This window comes from Mus musculus, chromosome 11 (genome assembly GCF_000001635.26).
Source record: "Mus musculus strain C57BL/6J chromosome 11, GRCm38.p6 C57BL/6J".
In the NCBI taxonomy this organism is placed as follows: domain Eukaryota; kingdom Metazoa; phylum Chordata; class Mammalia; order Rodentia; family Muridae; genus Mus; species Mus musculus.
The window spans coordinates 70651622-70669435 of record NC_000077.6 but is presented as its reverse complement, the minus strand read 5'-3'; the positions used below and the strand labels follow the sequence as shown (position 1 = coordinate 70669435).

General features: G+C 52.8%; 3 protein-coding genes across 10 annotated transcripts; 2 read left to right on the top strand and 1 right to left on the bottom strand.

Annotated features, from left to right (window-relative positions):
- Nucleotides 1-19: 19 nt before the first annotated feature.
- Nucleotides 20-5667, top strand: Spag7 (sperm associated antigen 7). Of its 2 annotated transcripts, none has more exons than NM_001167669.1 (7): nucleotides 20-239; nucleotides 4072-4139; nucleotides 4390-4448; nucleotides 4569-4653; nucleotides 4769-4858; nucleotides 4960-5116; nucleotides 5216-5667. In NM_001167669.1, the coding sequence occupies exons 1-7, from the start codon at nucleotides 155-157 to the stop codon at nucleotides 5323-5325; spliced, it is 654 nt and encodes a 217-aa protein (NP_001161141.1). In that variant the 5' UTR covers nucleotides 20-154; the 3' UTR covers nucleotides 5326-5667. The 2 variants fall into 2 exon arrangements, with proteins under 2 accessions (NP_001161141.1, NP_766149.2); NM_172561.3 differs by having other exon boundaries at nucleotides 4360-4448.
- A 1255-nt stretch (nucleotides 5668-6922) lies between these two features.
- Eno3 (enolase 3, beta muscle) lies at nucleotides 6923-16311 on the bottom strand. 6 transcript variants are annotated; one of them, XM_006532161.4, is made up of 12 exons: nucleotides 12656-16311; nucleotides 11478-11564; nucleotides 11176-11271; nucleotides 10989-11047; nucleotides 10772-10841; nucleotides 10275-10408; nucleotides 8554-8776; nucleotides 8242-8439; nucleotides 7846-8047; nucleotides 7366-7474; nucleotides 7164-7222; nucleotides 6923-7073 (listed from the first exon to the last, which is right to left on the bottom strand). In XM_006532161.4, the coding sequence occupies exons 1-12, from the start codon at nucleotides 12909-12911 to the stop codon at nucleotides 7004-7006; spliced, it is 1563 nt and encodes a 520-aa protein (XP_006532224.1). In that variant the 5' UTR covers nucleotides 12912-16311; the 3' UTR covers nucleotides 6923-7003. The 6 variants fall into 6 exon arrangements, with proteins under 6 accessions (XP_006532224.1, XP_006532225.1, XP_030101387.1 ...); XM_006532162.4 differs by having other exon boundaries at nucleotides 13367-14177; XM_030245527.1 differs by lacking the exon at nucleotides 12656-16311 and adding an exon at nucleotides 12157-12500 and having other exon boundaries at nucleotides 11478-11676.
- Pfn1 (profilin 1) lies at nucleotides 12637-17592 on the top strand. 2 transcript variants are annotated; one of them, XM_030245658.1, is made up of 5 exons: nucleotides 12637-13143; nucleotides 14177-14397; nucleotides 14540-15087; nucleotides 16457-16649; nucleotides 17215-17592. In XM_030245658.1, the coding sequence occupies exons 3-5, from the start codon at nucleotides 14956-14958 to the stop codon at nucleotides 17310-17312; spliced, it is 423 nt and encodes a 140-aa protein (XP_030101518.1). In that variant the 5' UTR covers nucleotides 12637-13143; nucleotides 14177-14397; nucleotides 14540-14955; the 3' UTR covers nucleotides 17313-17592. The 2 variants fall into 2 exon arrangements, with proteins under 2 accessions (XP_030101518.1, NP_035202.1); NM_011072.4 differs by lacking the exons at nucleotides 12637-13143; nucleotides 14177-14397 and having other exon boundaries at nucleotides 14786-15087; nucleotides 17215-17589.
- The last annotated feature ends 222 nt before the right edge of the window (nucleotides 17593-17814 follow it).

Below are 17814 nucleotides of genomic sequence, written 5' to 3'. Positions count from 1 at the left end.
GGGGTAGGAAGGTCGCCACGCAAGTCGCCGGCCTCATCTCGCTGCCTTAAGCGGGGCGGAGCAGCGCGGTTTTTCGCTTCCGACGTGTTTCCGGCCTTAAAGGCATTTCGTCCTTCCCTTTAAGACGCACCGCCCCCTCTCACTCATTCCCAAGATGGCGGACCTACTGGGCTCCATCCTGAGCTCCATGGAGAAACCACCCAGCCTCGGTGACCAGGAGAGTCGGCGCAAGGCCCGAGGTGAGGATCCCAGATTCACAACCGCGTATCTTCGCCCGATTCTTGGGACCACACTCTTCCCTCTTTGAATAATGCCACCTCCTACCCTAACAGACCCCCCACAGGCCACTTCTGAGACCCTCAGAGTCCCTAAAAGGCCTGTCGGCCCGCCCGCTGTCTTTTGCAAACAATGATTGGCTACCTCAGCCTGCCTTCTACCTCCAGTCTCTTCTTCCTATCCTCGCCTTTTACAGTCCTTGTTTGCGATTGGTCAACGGGCCTGCCTGTCTGCTGTTGGTGAGCTCTGATTAGTAGGATGCCTTTCTTCCGATTGGAGGATGTCGTATCCATCGCCTCGGTCCCGCGAATCTCCAGTTCTATTACGATTGAGTTTAGGGCACGCCCATCCACCCGTCTGTTCCCCTCTATTGGCTAGCTCAGCCAAAAGCTCTACCTTTAAAGTGTTACCTTTTCTGACCGACCTCAGCCTCAGCTCCTCCCATTGGTTGGCTGGATCCTCCTATCTTTATGCCCCTTCTTGAGTTGACCCAGTCCCTCATACCTTCCACCGCCCTTTCCTAACTATAGCCTTAAATTCCTGTGCTGCCCAACTAGATCGTGATGTTGATTGGAGAGATGAGAATGCCCCGCAGGCTCCGATTCGCCATCTCTCCTTCCCAGCCCCCGCGCTGAGTAGCTAACCAGAAAGCTCGCTGGGGTTTGGCAGCCAGGGTAGGGTGCGGCCCGAAGTGGCCTGCCCTGTATTGGCTTGGAGCGCATGTGAAGGACTTTATAGAAAGGATAGCCTTAGGTGCATCCAGCTCCCAACCACGTGAGCCTTGGTCGTGGATAAGTCTCCTACCCGCACCTACTACCCATCTGCTCAAAGGAGGCAAGACAGGATGCTTTCAGAATGTTCAAAGACTGTTAAATATCTGTACTCCCTTATTTACAAAACTTGTGAAGCCAAAGATGCTCATCAAGGAGATTATAGACCATGTCTGGGACGTTTATTAATGATCATACGGAATTTTAATAACCAATTAATATACATGTGTAGGAAAGATTAATTGGGAGTCCCAGGCTTGTCTGAAATGAGCCGAGCAACAAAGAATAGGTAACTCAGTAAAGGGAGTGCAGTCTGTTCGAAAGCTATGGGAAAGCAGAGCTTAATAGGAAACAGGAGTTAGAGTTACTTAATGTTCAGCTGAGTAATAGGTGTGCTCCCATCAGCCGTCAGAATAGGAGGCTTTAGCCACTTGCCTCGGGTCTCAGGTTACTAAGCTGAATTTGGAACCCAGATGTGAGCTCGTAGCCTCAGTGTTCTTATGCTACCTCCCAAGATGCAGAAAACACTGGAAAAGCAATCAGAACACAATGAAAGGCCAAGATAGTGAAGTCAGACAGACGAGAGCTTCTAGTTTGTCAGGTCTTGGACTCTGACGTCTAACTGGACAGGTGAGCAGGGTCAACCCTCCAGCAGCTCATAGCCTGGTAAGGGAGACAGGGGGAAAAACAAAACAAAAAACCCCACGTCTTTAGCAGTGAATGTGCTTAGAGCGTAGAGGAAGTCTTGACTCACGGTGAGGATTCAGTGTTTGCTGTGAGAGGAGGAAGAGCATTCCAGAGAGAAGGAGCACGTGCAGAAGCATGGAGTGACTAGAAAACAGGAAGAATTCAGTGCCACTTTGGGGACTCAGTCCTGTGGAAGAAGCAAGCTTGGATTTTGAAACACCAAAAGAAAGGGGAAGGGACATTTGAAGCTGAGGAACAGGAGGAAGATGTGTGCCCAATCACAAGAGGCAGCAACCCCCTACCATGGGAAGCGACAGGCAGGATAAGGAACCAGGTTAAAAGTAGCTGAGCGGGCTGGAGAGATGGCTCACGGTTAAGAGGACAGACTGCTCTTCCTGGGAACCTGAGTTAGATTTGCAGACTCCACATCAGGTTCCTTACAACTGCCTGTAACCCCAGCTCCTGGGGGGAATCTGACATCTCAGATCTCTGTGGGCACTCGGATTCATACATAGACGAATATGCATAGTTAAGATAATAAAAATAAATCTAAGGAAAAAAGGTAGTCTGGTGGCTGGGAATGTTTCTCAGTCAGCGGTGAAACACTTAGCATATGGAAGACCCTAGGTTCAAGTCTCAACACCACATTTGTCAGTCCTCGGCTAGCATATCTGTAAGTTTGAGGCCAGCATGGACTCCATAGTGAGTTTCAGGTCTGCCTGGAAGTCTCAAAGCTGGGAGTAGGGAGAGAGAGCGGACAGCCCCGTATTGCTTATAGTTGGGGTTGCGGCTCAGTGCCAGAGCTCATGTCTAGGTATATCCCTGGGGTTGCAGCTGTCCCCCAAGGGCAGACGGGATGATCTGGTACAAAGGCAGGATCTGAGAGAGGGGAGGAGCATTCGGTAAAAGAGGAGAGTTTATTTATGGCTAACTTTGGACACCTCTGCCTCCAAAGAAAAGGTCAATGTCTTAGGGTTCCTGCTGCTATGAGGAGGCGCGTGATTGAAAAGCACTCAATGGGCTTTCTAGACCAGAGTTCCAGATTTCTTCTTCAGTGGCCCCACCCCCACCCCCAGCCCCCAAGCAAACCCAACATGGCCAGCCTTGTCACAACACTAGATCATTCTCCCTTACCAATTTCTGTCTTAAGAGTCTCTCCTGCTGTGGTAAAACACAGCTTGACCATAAGCAACTTGAGAAGGCAAGGGTTTATTTCTGCTTACAGTTTCACATCACGGTCCATCATCAAAGGAAGTCAGGCAGGAACTGAGGCAGTGCCCTGCTGCTGACTGGCTGGTTCCTCAGCTTGCCAGCCTGCTTTCTTACACACCCCAGGACCACCTGCCCAGGGCTGGCACCATCCACAGTGGGCTGGGCCCTTCCATAGCCACCATTTAATCAAGACAGGGCCCCACAGACTTGCCTACAGGCCAGTCTCATGGAGGCATGTTCTCCAGTCAGGTTCCTTCCTCTCAGATGACTTTACCTTGTGTAAAGTTGACAGGACAAAAACAGGGTGGGTGAGAAAGGTGTCAGATGAGCCATTTTAGCTTCAACCTATGCTTGGGGGTAGGGGCCACTCTAAAATGTAGGAAGTTTGCCTTTAATTAGAGCACTCAGGAGGCAGAGGCAAGCCGATCTCTGAGTTGAAGGCCATATAGACAGTTCTATGGTCTATATAGACAGTTCTAAGACAGTCAGGGCTACATAGAGAGAAACTCTGACTCAAAAAAAAAAAAAGGAAAGAAATGTGTTATATATATACGCATACATGTATATGTAAACACACACATATATATGTATGCATATACAATATAGGAAGTTAATAGCTGGGTGTGGGAGTGCATGCCTTTAATTCCAGCACTCCAGAGTCAGAAACAGGCAGATACCTGATTTTGAGTCTAGCCTGGTCTACATAATGAGTTCCAGGCCACTTAGGACTACATACTGAGATGCTGTCTCCAAAATAATAATTATATATAGAGAGATATAAAGCTAAATCATTACCCTGAAGCCAGTGTATATTGTGGGCATTAAGTGAATGCAAATTGGCTGTCTGGTAGAGTTGGTAAGTTGGCTGTGTGCAATTCTAGTCTTTGTGACTTGCACTAAACTGAGCTCTGCAAGGGAAAAACTGTGTCTGCCACTTTGGTACTCTGGGTCTGAGCACAGTGTCAGGTTGTGTTACAGAGGAAACATCAGGGGATCCTTGGTGAATGAACAGTAACCCTACTGTCCAAGCCCAGCACTTTCCAGTGGTTATCAGGCTGCCTTTAACCTGACCAGCTCGCTACCCGTGCGCCAGCCCTGACCTCCTGTGGTCCTTTCTCACCCCTAGAGCAGGCTGCCCGTCTGAAGAAACTACAAGAGCAAGACAAACAGCAGAAAGTGGAGTTTCGGAAAAGGGTGAGAACAACTGGCGAGAGCAAAGGCAGCTTCTGGAAGGATTTGCAGTAAGAGTTGGAAGGCTGAGGACTTGGTTGTACTGACAGTGCCTCCAGATGGTGGAACTAAAAGCCCCTCGCCCGGGAGCTGGGAGAGTGGTGGGAGGTGTGGAGAGGCCGTCCATCGGCCCAGGAGATCGTGGAGCTGTCATCTCATGTCCTTCCCCTTTGTTTCTCCTAAGATGGAGAAAGAGGTGTCTGATTTCATCCAGGACAGTGGACAGGTCAAGAAAAAGTTTCAGCCTATGAACAAGATAGAGCGGAGCATACTGTGAGTGTCTCTGGGTTGGGGTGGCAAGAAATGGGCAATAGAGGGCGTGAATGAGCCAGTGGGGACCAGTGGAGATCAGACTCCTCATGGCTCACTTACTCTCCTGCCTTCTCTTTACAGACATGATGTGGTAGAGGTGGCTGGCCTCACATCCTTCTCCTTTGGAGAAGATGATGACTGTCGCTATGTCATGATCTTCAAAAAGGTAAAAAGCCTGCCGCCGCCACCCCCTGCCCCCGCCCCAGCCTATCCCTGCACCTGAGAGGAGTGGCATCCCTCATATATTTGGATCTTGACTCTACCTTTCTCTTCATCTCCAGGAGTTTGCACCCTCAGATGAAGAGCTAGACTCCTACCGTCATGGAGAGGAGTGGGACCCCCAGAAGGCTGAGGAGAAGCGGAAGCTAAAGGTGAGCTGTTCCTGGCAGGCCCTGGAGCCCGTAACCATCACCTGGAAGAGGCCATCTGGGTCAGGGCCTTGAGCACCGGTACCCTACCTCTGTGCCCTTAGGAGCTGGCTCAGAAGCAGGAGGAAGAGGCAGCGCAGCAGGGACCTGCGGTTGTGAGTCCTGCCAGCGACTACAAGGACAAGTATAGCCATCTTATTGGCAAAGGAGCAGCCAAAGATGCAGCCCACATGCTACAGGCCAACAAGACCTATGGCTGTGGTGAGCCATGGCAGGAGCTGGGGGAGGGATGGGGGAGAACGTAGTTTGGGGGAGGGGAGCAGAGACTGAGGTCTTGCCCACTCTCCCCTCTGCTGCTAGTTCCTGTGGCCAACAAGCGGGACACACGGTCCATAGAGGAGGCCATGAATGAGATCAGAGCCAAGAAACGCCTGCGGCAGAGTGGTGAAGAGTTGCCAACTACCTCCTAGGCATCCCGCCCACCTTGCTTTGACCTCCAGCAAGGCAGGGGCATGGAGGGACAAGGCTGCTGCTATCAGGACCCATTCTGGAGCCCCATTTCTAACCTATGAGGCCCTGCCAGCTGTCACTCAGGCTGGAGGAGAAGCAAGTGTTTATCACTGCTGGAATTTGGATGTATGGGGTGTGTGTGTGTGTGTGTGTGTGTGTGTGTGTGTGTGTGTGTGTGTGTGTAAAAATGTGTATTTAATCTGTATTATTCTCTATTACCCTTGGAACTTTCTTCCCCGTGGGCCTGGGTTACTTTACATTGAATAAACACTGTTTGACCCAGTGTTCTGACTTGTACCTGGAAATGTGGATACTAGTCCATTGATGGCGCACACCTTTAATCCTAACACTTGGGAGGCAAAGCCAGGTAGATCTCTGTGAGTTCGAGGCCAGCCTGATCTACAGAGAAAGTTCTAGGACAGCCAGGGCTACACAGAGAAACCTTTTCTAGAGAGGGGGAGAGGGAGAGGGAGAGGGAGAGGGAGAGGGAGAGAGAGAGAGAGAGAGAGAGAAGAAATTGTGGGTATTACCTCCATAAATGTGGATTCAACAGTATAACGTTGCTGTTTGTTTAAGCTAAAGATGGCCAATTATTAGCACTGCTACTGTGACACTTTCACATATTTTATTCTTGTGATACTAGATTGAACTCAGGGCCTCATGCCTACTGGGCACTCACCGGGAAGCCAGCACGATGTTTCTTTTTTTAGATTATGTGTATGAATGTTTTACCTGCATGCAAGGATCTGCACCGTGTGCGTGCCTGGTGCCCGTGGTGCTCTGGAGAGGGCATTGGAGCCCCTAGAACTGTAGTTACCAATGGTTGTGAGCTGCCATTGGTGCTGGGAACTGAAGCCTGGTGCCGGTAAGAGCAACAAATGCCCCTAACCACTGAAGCCCCTAAGCTTGGAATCTTGAGACGGGCCCTTACTCCATCTCCCAAGGCCTAAGATTACGGATATAAGCCACCACACCCAGTTAAGGCTGAAGCCAGGCATTTTGTGTCCTAGCTTTTCGAGTTGCTAACTCTGCTGTGTTGAGTAAGATACTCAACTCGTGCCTTGGCTTCCTGGTGTGTAAAAGGGGGATAGATTGGTAAATGGCTGACAGGACTGTTTGAAAGCTTCTGTGGGTTAATACTGTCAAGTATTTTGAACACTTCAGATCCTCACAAGCTCCACTGAAGTGGTAATGATCTCATTATCCTTTAATCCTTGAGAAGCACTCAGTCTGGCTGCAGCCTGATCCAGATCCCTCCAATGCTGGGAGCACCAGGACCCTTCCTCGGCCCCTCTCCATCCACCGCTGTCTACTTGGGAGCCACTTCCACCTCCTCTCCAGCTCCTTTTCACATACAGTTTTGCTTTCTCTAGCTTCATTCCAAACTTTGAAAGTCTCTATTCTACATCCACTGAGCTTTCAAATCCCTTACTTCCTTGTCACAGCAGGTCACATGATATTCTCTGCCTTCTTCCCTGTCTCCCACCCCCACCCCACCCCAGCCCTGTCCTTCCTGGCGAGCTTGTCATTCATTCCCTCCTAAGGAACACAGCATGGTCTGGTTTGGCAGTGTTTATTTCTGGGAGAAGGGCTTGAAGGCCTGTGTCTTTCCTGTGAAAGCCTGGAGTCTCCAGCTCCTCATTTGGCCTTTGGATTACGGAACTTTCTTCCAGCAAAGACAGCTTTGTCCCCAAGAGCCTCCTCAATCCTACAATACAAAAAGAAAATCAGAGCTCCTACTTTCTAACCCAGGAGCGCCTTCCTCTCCCCACGGTCTAGGCCTCTGCACAAATTGTACCTCATAAGCTGGTTGTATTTTGCCAGACGCTCTGAACGGCAGGGAGCACCAGTCTTGATCTGAGGTGGGAAAAGGGTTTGGAGGGGTTGGTTTGGGCCCCAAAAGAGCAGGCTGTAGTGGTATCCAACTTAGATGGCCCAAGTGATACCAAGGTGACCAAGGAAACTTGGTTAGATACTCAGTAGAGAGAAACCCCGAGTACCTGTCCTGTGCAGAGTCCCACCACAAGGTCAGCGATGAAAGTGTCTTCGGTCTCCCCAGAGCGGTGGCTCACCATCACTCCCCAGCCATTAGATTGTGCAAGTTTACAGCTGTGTGGGAAAGGCATTTGATGAGACCTTATGTGACCACCTCAATAAGAAAGTCAGGGGCAGGCAAGATAGAACTTTCCCTTTGTTTGGGCAGTGACTAAGTTCTTTGGGAAGGAGGAGAGATTTCTGATCTTGGATTAGAGTGGTCAGAAGATGGCAAGCAGAAGAACACAAAACAGAAGGGAGGTTAAGGGACATGGCAGAGCCACAATGGCAAAAGTCTTAGAGCCAAGTTGGGGGTCAGTCATAGCCTAGGGGTTCTGAGGCTTGAGTAGGTCAGGGGCCCTGGGAAAGGCACCCATGGAAGAGCAGCAGCAGTGGCTGGAGCCGGGGGGGGGGGGGGGGGGGGGCCTGAGTCAGGAGGCACTCACGCCTGGATGGACTCCGTCACGGAGCCGATCTGGTTGACCTTCAGGAGCAGGCAATTGCAGGCCTTCTTCTCCACAGCCTGAGCAATCCTCTTGGGGTTGGTTACCGTGAGGTCATCTCCCACAATCTGGATGTCCACCCCAGAGAGGAATGAGGTCCATGTGGCCCAGTCATCCTGGTCAAAGGGGTCCTCAATGGAGACCACTGGTAGGGAGTTGGGAGCACAGATGGGGTTAGAGACAGGGGCCTGATAGAGGGGTGACAGGTAGCAGAGGTTAAATGGAGGCTACGGATGAGCTAAAGATGGGAAGGACAGGAATTGTGACAAAGCCAAATGCTGAGAGCCATGCTAGGTAACCGCAGAAGACAAGGGCGGGGGGAGCACCCGGCCGTCTCACCGGGATAGTTCTGGATGAAGTTCTTGTACAGCTCCCCAAGCTTCTCCCCACTGATGTGCCTGGCAGGGTCATCGGGTGACTTGAAGTCCAGATCATACTTGCCGTTGCGGTAGAATTCAGACGCAGCTACATCCATGCCGATCACCACCTTGTCCGGGTAACCGGCTGCCTGGATGGCTGTCTTTAGCAGCTCCAGGGCTGGGAGAGGAGCAAGAGATGACCTGAGACTCCAGTATGGCTGTATCTGCAGCCTCTCTTTCCCCCCACCTCAGGGGCACTCAGGCACTCTGCCCCAGGATGTTCAGCACTGACCCTCATTGTTCTCCAGGATGTTGGGTGCAAAGCCACCCTCATCCCCCACGTTGGTGGCGTCCTTCCCATACTTGGCCTTGATGACCCCCTTGAGGTGGTGGTAGACCTCAGCGCCGATGCGCATGGCTTCCTTGAAAGAGCTGGCTCCCACTGGCAGAATCATGAACTCCTGCATGGCCAGCTTGTTTCCAGCATGAGAGCCGCCGTTGATCACATTAAAGGCCTGGGACACAGAAGTTGGTGCTCAGAGCTGGGTGGCATAGGGGTCAAAGGTGAGAGGGAACTGGAGGTGACAGCTGCGCTCTGCTCCCTAGTTCAATGGTCTAGGATGCAGCACTGCACTCCTAAGAGCCTTTCTCTCTTTCTACAAAATGCTAACAGTGCTTACTTCCCTACTGCTCTGACAGTTAAGGGAAATCAAATATACTTATGACAAGGAATAATTCTATGGCATTCTAAATGCATGACTTGTTTCACTCTCAAAATACTTCTATTAACTGTACACTCTTTTTTTGTTGCGTTTGTTTGTTTGTTGTTTGTTTTTGTTTTTTCGAGACAGGGTTTCTCTGTGTATCCCTGGCTGGCCTCGAACTCAGAAATCCGCCTGCCTCTGCCTCCTGAGTGCTGGGATTAAAGGCGTGCGCCAGCACTGCCCGGCTTAACTGTACACTCTTATTTCTTCTTTACAGATGAAAAAAGTGAGGGACAGAGGTTAAATAACTTGCCTAAAATCACACAACTAGAAAATGGGAAAGGCCAGGGTCTGAACCCAGCCAGGTATCTCCAGTATGGTAACATATTCCGGCCCACGCAGAGCTGCAAGAATGGAAGTGACGGGGACAGCAAGGGAATGAAGAAAAGACAGAGGATGGACACACAGACAGAAAAGCTGGGGACTGGACAGAGTGGGCTCTCTGATGGGAAAACCTCAGCACTTCAGCTCAACGTGTTTACTACACAGAGCCCAGCGTGTTTATTATATAGAGCTGAACAGAGAAGTGGGTTACTGCATACAGATAAACAAGGAGGCAGGGTTTATGGCACACAGCTGAACCACAAGAACAGGTTTAGGGGATCCTGGTAAGAGCAGTCTTTGTAGAGGAGCAGTCTTCAGACTGTAAACACCCAAAGGGGAAGGAGCTATGGTGGACACACTCTCAACACGTGCAACTTGGTCACCGAGGAAGGAAGAAGGCTTCATCAAGTCTCTCAACCTTAGCCTAGGGGGAAGGCTTTGCCATTCCTCCAAGGGTCTGAGGCCCTGGGGCCTTTGACAAGGCTGGCTCATGGCACAGCACACATTCACCCAGGACTTTGCACACTTGGGGCTCTTTCTGCAAAATTCAAGGGGCTACTATTAAGAGGGCAATGTTTCAAGTAGTCTCAGAGAATACAAAGATGTACTGAGAGCTTTGCCCTGAAGACGCTTTCAAATCTGACTGACTGCGAAAGTGAGACAGGAGACGGAATGAGCTCTGGACAGGAATGGCCTGAGCCTGGAAGGGACCTGGCGAGGGACGGAAGCCTCAGAGGCTTAGCTTTAGATGGTGGGAACGAAGGAGGGACTGGGGCACAGTAGGAAAGATTTCATTTCAGGAAATGCTTCTTTGGAAAGCAGGATCTGAAAAGGTAGATTTTCTGGGGGTGGGGGTGGGGGCTGCTGAAACATTCCTAGCTAGGGAGGGGCAGCTGTCCTAGAGCTTCAGCACAGCCACACTCACAGGCACAGGGAGTACGAGGTCGGGATTGCCTGCAAGATCTGCGATGTGTCGGTAGAGAGGGACCCCTTTCTCAGCTGCTCCAGCCTTGCAGACAGCCAGGGACACACCCAGGATGGCGTTGGCCCCAAACTTGGCTAGAGGGAGGCAAGCGGGGAGAAAGCATGAGGACTCTTACAGGTTTGGGGCTTAAGTCCTTGGATATTTCCTCTGGTCACCCCCGGAAGAAGATTCCTAGACCACTCAACATTAAGAGTTTGTTAACTCATCTCTCTTTCCTGGCCTGTGGCTCTCTGGGAGTTCACCCCCTCATCCCTGGGCCAAGAGTTTCACATGTGTCTTCTGCCAGGCCTCAGGAAATGCCTGTGGGATGAATAAAAGGCTACCCAGTTACGGTGTGCCCCAAGATGTGGGACAGAAAGAGCCCGGGCAGCTGTCAGTGGTTTCTCTTCCACCCTCGCTGTACCCCACACCCTTCCCACCTCTGGCACCTCACTCACACTTATTCTCGGTCCCGTCCAGCTCAATCATGAACTTGTCAACTTTTTCTTGATCCACAACACTTAGTTTCTGGAAGAGGCAGAGGTGGGATTTCTCAGGACTCAGTCAGGTAATGTGCAGGATGAAGGATAAGTGAGAATGCTCAGAGTGGGGCTACCTGAGGGAAGGCACGGGGTCACAGGGAGGAGGGAAGGGGGAGCTGGCTCCTCCACTTGCCTTTTCCAGCAGAGCAGGACCTAGAGTCTTGTTGATGTGTTCCACAGCCTTCAGCACTCCTGGAGGCCAGAGAATGGGGTTCAGATTTCTAAGCGGGTTAGGCCCTTGGCTTTGAGTTCCAGTCCCCTATCCCTGTCCTGAGTCAGCCCACACGGGCTCCTTCCGTGCTGGGTTAGTCTTGGCTCACCTTTCCCCAGGTATCGTGCTTTGTCTCCATCTCGGAGTTCCAGTGCTTCATAGATACCCGTGGAAGCTCCACTGGGCACAGCTGCTCGGAATCGACCTGGGGGGAGGAACTGCAGATCAGAAGGAGTCCACCCACAAAGGCCTGGGGTCACCTCCCCTGGACCCAAGAATAGGAGTAAATACAGAGAAACCCCTGCTTCCCCCAGCCTTGGAGCCAGGAAGAGAAGGGGGGAGGGGAGGGAATCTCTGATGAAGGACAGGACGAGGTTGAGGGTTTTCTGAGGCAAAACAAGCCTGTGTTACCCTTGGCTGTGTGCAGGTCCACCTCCACCGTGGGGTTGCCCCTGGAGTCCAGGATTTCCCGGGCGAAGATTTTTTGCATGGCCATGGCTGCACCACAGGAGATGTGAGTGAGCAAGAGTGGACAGTTGATCCCTTAAGGAACTAGAAATCCCTTGCCCTTTTAAGAGTCTTCTCCACCCGAAGAAGGCAGGTGCTGGAGCTAAAAATACCCCATAAAAAGGTCACAGACCAAAGAGGAAGGCAGACTGGTCCCTTCCCCCCCACTCAGAACAGCTCTTGTTCCACCCTTCCAATCAAGAGAATCGAGGGTTCATAACTTTATAACTCCCAAGATGACACCACTCCCTGAACACCTCACGGAGCTTACACCTTCTTGCACTTTATGATTAAGTACTCTGCTTGCTACATCTTCCTCCCCCTCAAACCTATCTGGTTCCCATTGTCCCATTCCCAAGTCCTCCTAGACCCCAGGCTCTCTGCCTGGCTCAACTGTATTTTATCTACTTTCCCATTCTTCAGAGCCTTCTTTCCTGTATCTGTCAGTAACCCTCAGTATTTTAATTCTGCTTCCTCCAACCAGACCTCTCTCAAGTACCCTCAGTCCTAGGAAGAAAAAAAAGCCCAAATTCTCCTCACTTTTTCCAAGCCAGCACCACCCCACTCCTGCACACCATGTAACCTTTTACCAAACCTGGAAAGCCTTCCTTGGAACTTTGAGTGGAGTGTCTCCTCTAGGTAGCAGCTGGGACAGTGTCAGTTCACCCCCTCTCAGACTGGGCATTTATCTCCAAGCCACCCTGTCCCCCAGCCAGCCCCGCCTCTCTCATTCCATCCTCCTCCCCTCCACAGGCAGGCAGCCAAGTGCCCACTGCAGCCCGAAGCAAAAGCTCCTGACCTGGGGCCCTGGGGCGTGTACCCCCTTCTCAAAAGCTACTGACTGTCCCTATGCATTCTCTTTCTGTCCCCCAATAAAAGTCTCTACTTTGAGGTTCACTCTTTGGGAAAGCTGGAGAGAGGTTTCTGATGGGAGGGTCTTTCCCCTCAAACTTACATTCCACTCTTGCAAAGGTTAAAGAGGAACCAGTGCCCTTTTAGAAAGGCCAGGGGTAACCTGAGCCCTGCAGGCTGAGGAGGGGGCCTAGGAAGGGGGCTGCAAGACTGACACGTGCTCCACTCACTCGGAGGCAGGCGGTGCAGGCCACACAGTTGGGGGAAGGCATCAGTGATGCTGAGCAAGCTCTGTGGTCTAAAGTCGACACCCCTCGACCAAAGAAGGCCTGCGCTTTCACCTCTCAGGGTCCTCAGAACAGCCATTCCGGCACCACTCCACCCTATCCTCTCTTGGCCAGTGATGAGCGATGAGAGGCCAGGAGACGAATATAGACCAGCACTGAGCGCTGGCCTGGCGCCCGAAAGATACTGCTGGGACAGCATTTATGTTCCTGCGTGAAGCCTAAGTGGTCAGGAGCCCTTTTCCCCACCGACTGTGGGCGCTTCAGCGCTCAATCCTTGCCTATCAAAGAATGGTGTTATATCACGAATGGAAAAAACAAAACAAAACCATGAATGGACGTGAAAAGGGGATGACCCTTTGTAAGCTCTTGGACGCCTGTGGCCACTCTGTCCATCCATTTGCAGCACCGCAGGAAGTGAATCTCTGCACTCGGTAACTCTCTCCGCCTTAGCAGGTCTAGGGGTCTAGGGCTAGTGTGGGGTCTGCTCCGCGTTTTGTGGGAGCCTGGCGGGCCGGCTGGTTTCCCAGGGCGCCTCATCTTTTCACTCGCCGGCGCTGGAGCTGGTGACTCACGCGGCGGCCGGCTCTCGAGCGCTCCTCCCCGTCGGCCCTCCCCACGGGGTCGCCCTCCTTGCCTCCACCCTAGGGTCCCCACCTGTCGTGGCGTCCCTGTCCCGCCCCTCCTCTCTTATCTCCTGCCGCTCCCTGCGGGATTTTTCCACCCCCGGGCAGGAGGCGCGCAGATCAGAGGTCAAGGGATGGCGGGCGCAGGCCGCCACGTGCCCCAGCGCGGCCCCGCCCGTGACTCAGCCACGCGGCTGTCGAAGAACCTCGGCTGGGGGGCGTGGGGAGCCAGAATTTGGGGATGAACGTCAGGGAACCCAACCCGGCTCCAAAAGGCAGCGAACCAAGTACTTCCACTGGGAGAGGCTGCACACCCTGGCGCCCCTCCTCCGAGGGACCGGAAGCGGCCGAGCCCCTCGGAGGCCAGGGTCCCGGGTGACTCCTTTACTCCCTCCAGCCTCAGTGGCCTGCCATTCGCCCCTAGACCTGCTCGGCGGCGAGTGAGCTGACCGCACATAAATACTTAGCAAAAGTTTTTCTGGAAAAGAAGAAAGCCCCAGTGCGTCCAAAGTAGAGGGGACTTTCCTCTTCTTATAAAAGTTGTCATCCTTGGTACTTTAGTATTCTTCCGCCTTGAAAAATGAGTCCCGTCGTGTCACCCGGGTGGCGCCCCTATTCAGTGACCTCTGTAGACAGGGTTCAGGCATGGGGCGAGGCTGAGCTGGAGCGGATCCAGCGAAGGGAATGATTCCTCGGGAATCTAGGGACGCGCTCGAATGAACCCAACGTGTGCGCTGTACATGGCAGACGGTTGGGACAGGTGCCCTGGTTGGAGAGACCTTTAGTACTGAAAATGACTAGAGTATTATATCGATTTCACTTTTGCTCCCTTATCGTTTAGATAAATGTGGAGAAGGCAGCAGGGCCCAACCCGGGGCGTCTGCCCGTCCCGACTGCTGGGGACGCGTCTTCCCTCCTCGGATGGTCCAAATGTGTCCCGCCAGGCGCGCGCTCACGCAGCCAAGCCGCTAGCCCCAACCGCCCCACGCGCTGGCTTCTCACTGCCCCGGCGCAGGCGCGGGCGCACGCGCCGCCGCCCGCCGTTCCTTCCCTCCCGCGGAGGTGGGGGTTGGGGGGTGGAGGAATGATTCGGTTTAACCCTGGGTTCCCCGAACCCACTTCAACTTGCTCAACCTTACTAATTTTCTTTTTTTTTTTTTTTTCTTTTTCTTTCCCTGCTTCCTCTGGCTTCCTCCTTCTATAGCCAAGTGGTATTCAGGATGAATCGGAGCGAGCCCTAACCTTAACCTCTCCTGCCACCACCACTCTATATAGCCTTTGGCGTGGCTTTCCATCGAACTCGGCAAATTTTGCAAAGTGGGGGGAGGGTTTTTTAAAAATTGCATTTGCAAAAGTTCGCTATCTGGCCCGGCGGGGGGGGGGGGAGGATGGAGGGAGGGAATGGGGCGCAGGCCCCGCCCCGCCGCCCTTTGCAAATAAAAATCTAGAGGGGGGGGGGAGGAGCAGGAAGTGGCGGTGCGAGGGCTGCTGCACAGCTAACAGAGCCGCGTTCCGGACGGCAGCGCGTGCCCCGAGCTCTCTGCCTTCCCCCGCCCGCCAGCCCGAGCCCGAGCCCGCGATCCCAGCAACAGCCCGCAGAGCAGCCCCAGCAGCAGCGCCATGGCCGGGTGGAACGCCTACATCGACAGCCTTATGGCGGACGGGACCTGTCAGGACGCGGCCATCGTAGGCTACAAGGACTCGCCCTCCGTCTGGGCCGCCGTCCCCGGGAAGACCTTCGTTAGCATTACGGTACTGCGAGGCTCGTGCGGTCCCGAGCAGTGACCGGCCTTAGACCCTCTGGGGGACTGGGGTGGGGGCGGGCGCAGGCGAGCGAGGGCAGCGGGAGGCCGTGATCCGGTCCTCTCCCATCGGCGGGGCGAATGGCGGCTGCGTGAGACTGGCTCCCTCTGTGGTTCCCCGGGCTCTACGCCCCTCGGCGGCGGCGCCCATCTCGCCCGCCGCCCCGCTTTCTGCGACCGGGCGTTACATCCGGGGCCCAGGGCGGGGAGGGGCGCGGCGGCCGGTGCGGCGGCCCACTTCCGCCTCCTCCAGGGCGGGGCGGGCACGCGCTGCAGTTTTAGCCCGGGATTATGATTGATAAGGGGCTCCGGAGCCTGGACTCCCCTTCGGGCCGAATGCTCGCTCTCCCTCCACCATTGTTCCCCCTGACGCTGATGGGAGCGCCAGGCGCGTGGCCTTGGGCCCGGGCCGGACCTCGGTAGCCACCCTGCCCCTCCCAGCTCCGTTAGAGAGGGCGAGGCCGCCACACACACACACACCCCCCAAGTCGGCACGTTAGCCTCAACATTCCTGGGAGGCCGATTCCGGAAGTCCCCTCGCCCTCCCTTCCCGCCATCCGCCCGGGCCCGGCGTAGGGGAACTTTGTGAGAAGTTCTGAGACGGTAAAAGTGAAGGAATAAGGTTGCTGCTGTCCCTACCACCACCTTCCCTGACCACACTGCCCGGAAGTGGGGAGGGGGAGCGGAAGTTCGAATGGGGGGAGGGGATTTCCGGGCGGGAGGGTACCGGATATAGGGGTTTGGGGGTTTAAGGGGGAGAAGGAGAAAGGTTCTCTGGGATGTCTAGACTCACACACAGACTAGTCTCCTGCCCTAATAAACTTTTTGAACTTAATTAGAGAGCCCCCGGGGTCAGCTTCCTTATCTTGGGGCATAGCTACCTGGACCCAAACTCCAGGTTACCCGGAGACCCAGGCGTCCGGGCTCCTAACAACGCCTGCAGAACCTTTGACCAAATAAGGACAAAGTTACTTCTCCTCCCTTCCTACCCCCTCCCTTCCCCTCTTTGCTTCTGCTTTTCCTGAAGGGCTGTTCTGAGCATCCAAAGGCTCCCCCTCGATCATTGATCGATTTCTGGTACCCAGCATTTGCTTTCCCTATTAAGCATGAACATCTAAGACTTCAGAGGAATACTTTTTCCTCCTTGACCCATTTACCAGACTTTAGGACCATGATCGGTCTCTGCAATACCCACAGTACTGGGTTTTCCCCCCAACTTTTGGTGGTGTGGATGAAGCACCCTCAACTCCAGCTCCACAGTACATAAGAGGACAAGTTATGCAGGTGCACTAACTTAATGAGGTGATTAATTCTTTTAGCCAGCTGAGGTTGGTGTCCTGGTAGGCAAAGACCGGTCAAGTTTTTTCGTCAATGGGCTGACACTTGGGGGCCAGAAATGTTCTGTGATCCGGGACTCACTGCTGCAAGACGGGGAATTTACAATGGATCTTCGTACCAAGAGCACCGGAGGAGCCCCCACCTTCAATGTCACTGTCACCATGACTGCCAAGAGTGAGTTTGACTGATTCTCTAGCTTTGAAATCCTTTTGTTAGTCACTTTATGTGTCCTCAGTGTCAAGGCTGCATAACAGTATTTACTCTGCTGGTTATGGGAACCGTGGATGGTCCTTTGGGTTCTGACTCTGGCTCCCCAGCTTGTAAAGAAACTAAAACTTATATTACCTCTTAAGTCCCTTCTTGCTTTGAGCTTTTTTGAGATTAGTTTGCTTAGGGCAGTTGGGATCTTAAGTCAGCATTTGGCTCTAATCTCCAGTTCTGTAAAGACTTGAGAGGTAGGAAGCGCATCACAGCCGTTCCTAGCCACCTACAGCCTGGAAGTTTAGGACCTCTAAATTTTGCCTTTTTCTTTACTACTCTTAAAGCTCTTTTTTTTTTTTCCTTCTTTGAAAAGCTCTATTGTTTTAGGATGACTGACAGCCTGCCTGTGTATAAGGGGGGGAGGGCTGGTTAGGAGGGCTGAGGTTAGGTTACAACCCCCGGGGCCAGACAGCTGCTGAACAGCTGGCAGGGTTGAATTGTGACACCTGGGTCCTAGCTTCCTTTTTCTTTCCTCCAGCGCTAGTCCTGCTGATGGGCAAAGAAGGTGTCCACGGTGGTTTGATCAACAAGAAATGTTATGAAATGGCCTCTCACCTGCGGCGTTCCCAGTACTGACCTCATCTGTCCCTTCCCCCCACCGTTCCCTTTGGCTTTTGCACCCCCTTCTTTCCATACACACACATACCATTATTTTTTGGGCCATTACCCCATTTCCCTTATTGCTGCCAAAACCACATGGGCTGGGGGCTGGGGCTGGATGGACAGACACCTCCCCCTACCCATACCCCCTCCTGTGTGTGTTTGGAAAATTTTTGTTTTTGGGTTTCATTTTTTGTTTTTTGGTCTTTTTTTTTTTTTTTTTTTTCTGAATAAAAAAAGATTCTACTAACAAGGACCTGTGTTGGTTTGCACTTGGCATTAGTTGGGAGACAAGCACAGTGACCCACCTCAATTAGGTACCTGCTTCTTGGCTGTGTCCAGAATGAACTCTTATTTCCAGTCTTATTTCCTTTTCTAAGCCCCAAGGACTAAACTAAGTAGGCATTCTTCTGTGTACTTAGTCATGTGACCTAGGCCCCTCTATAGTGGTATTTCCATTTTCAGGTCCAGTTGAATT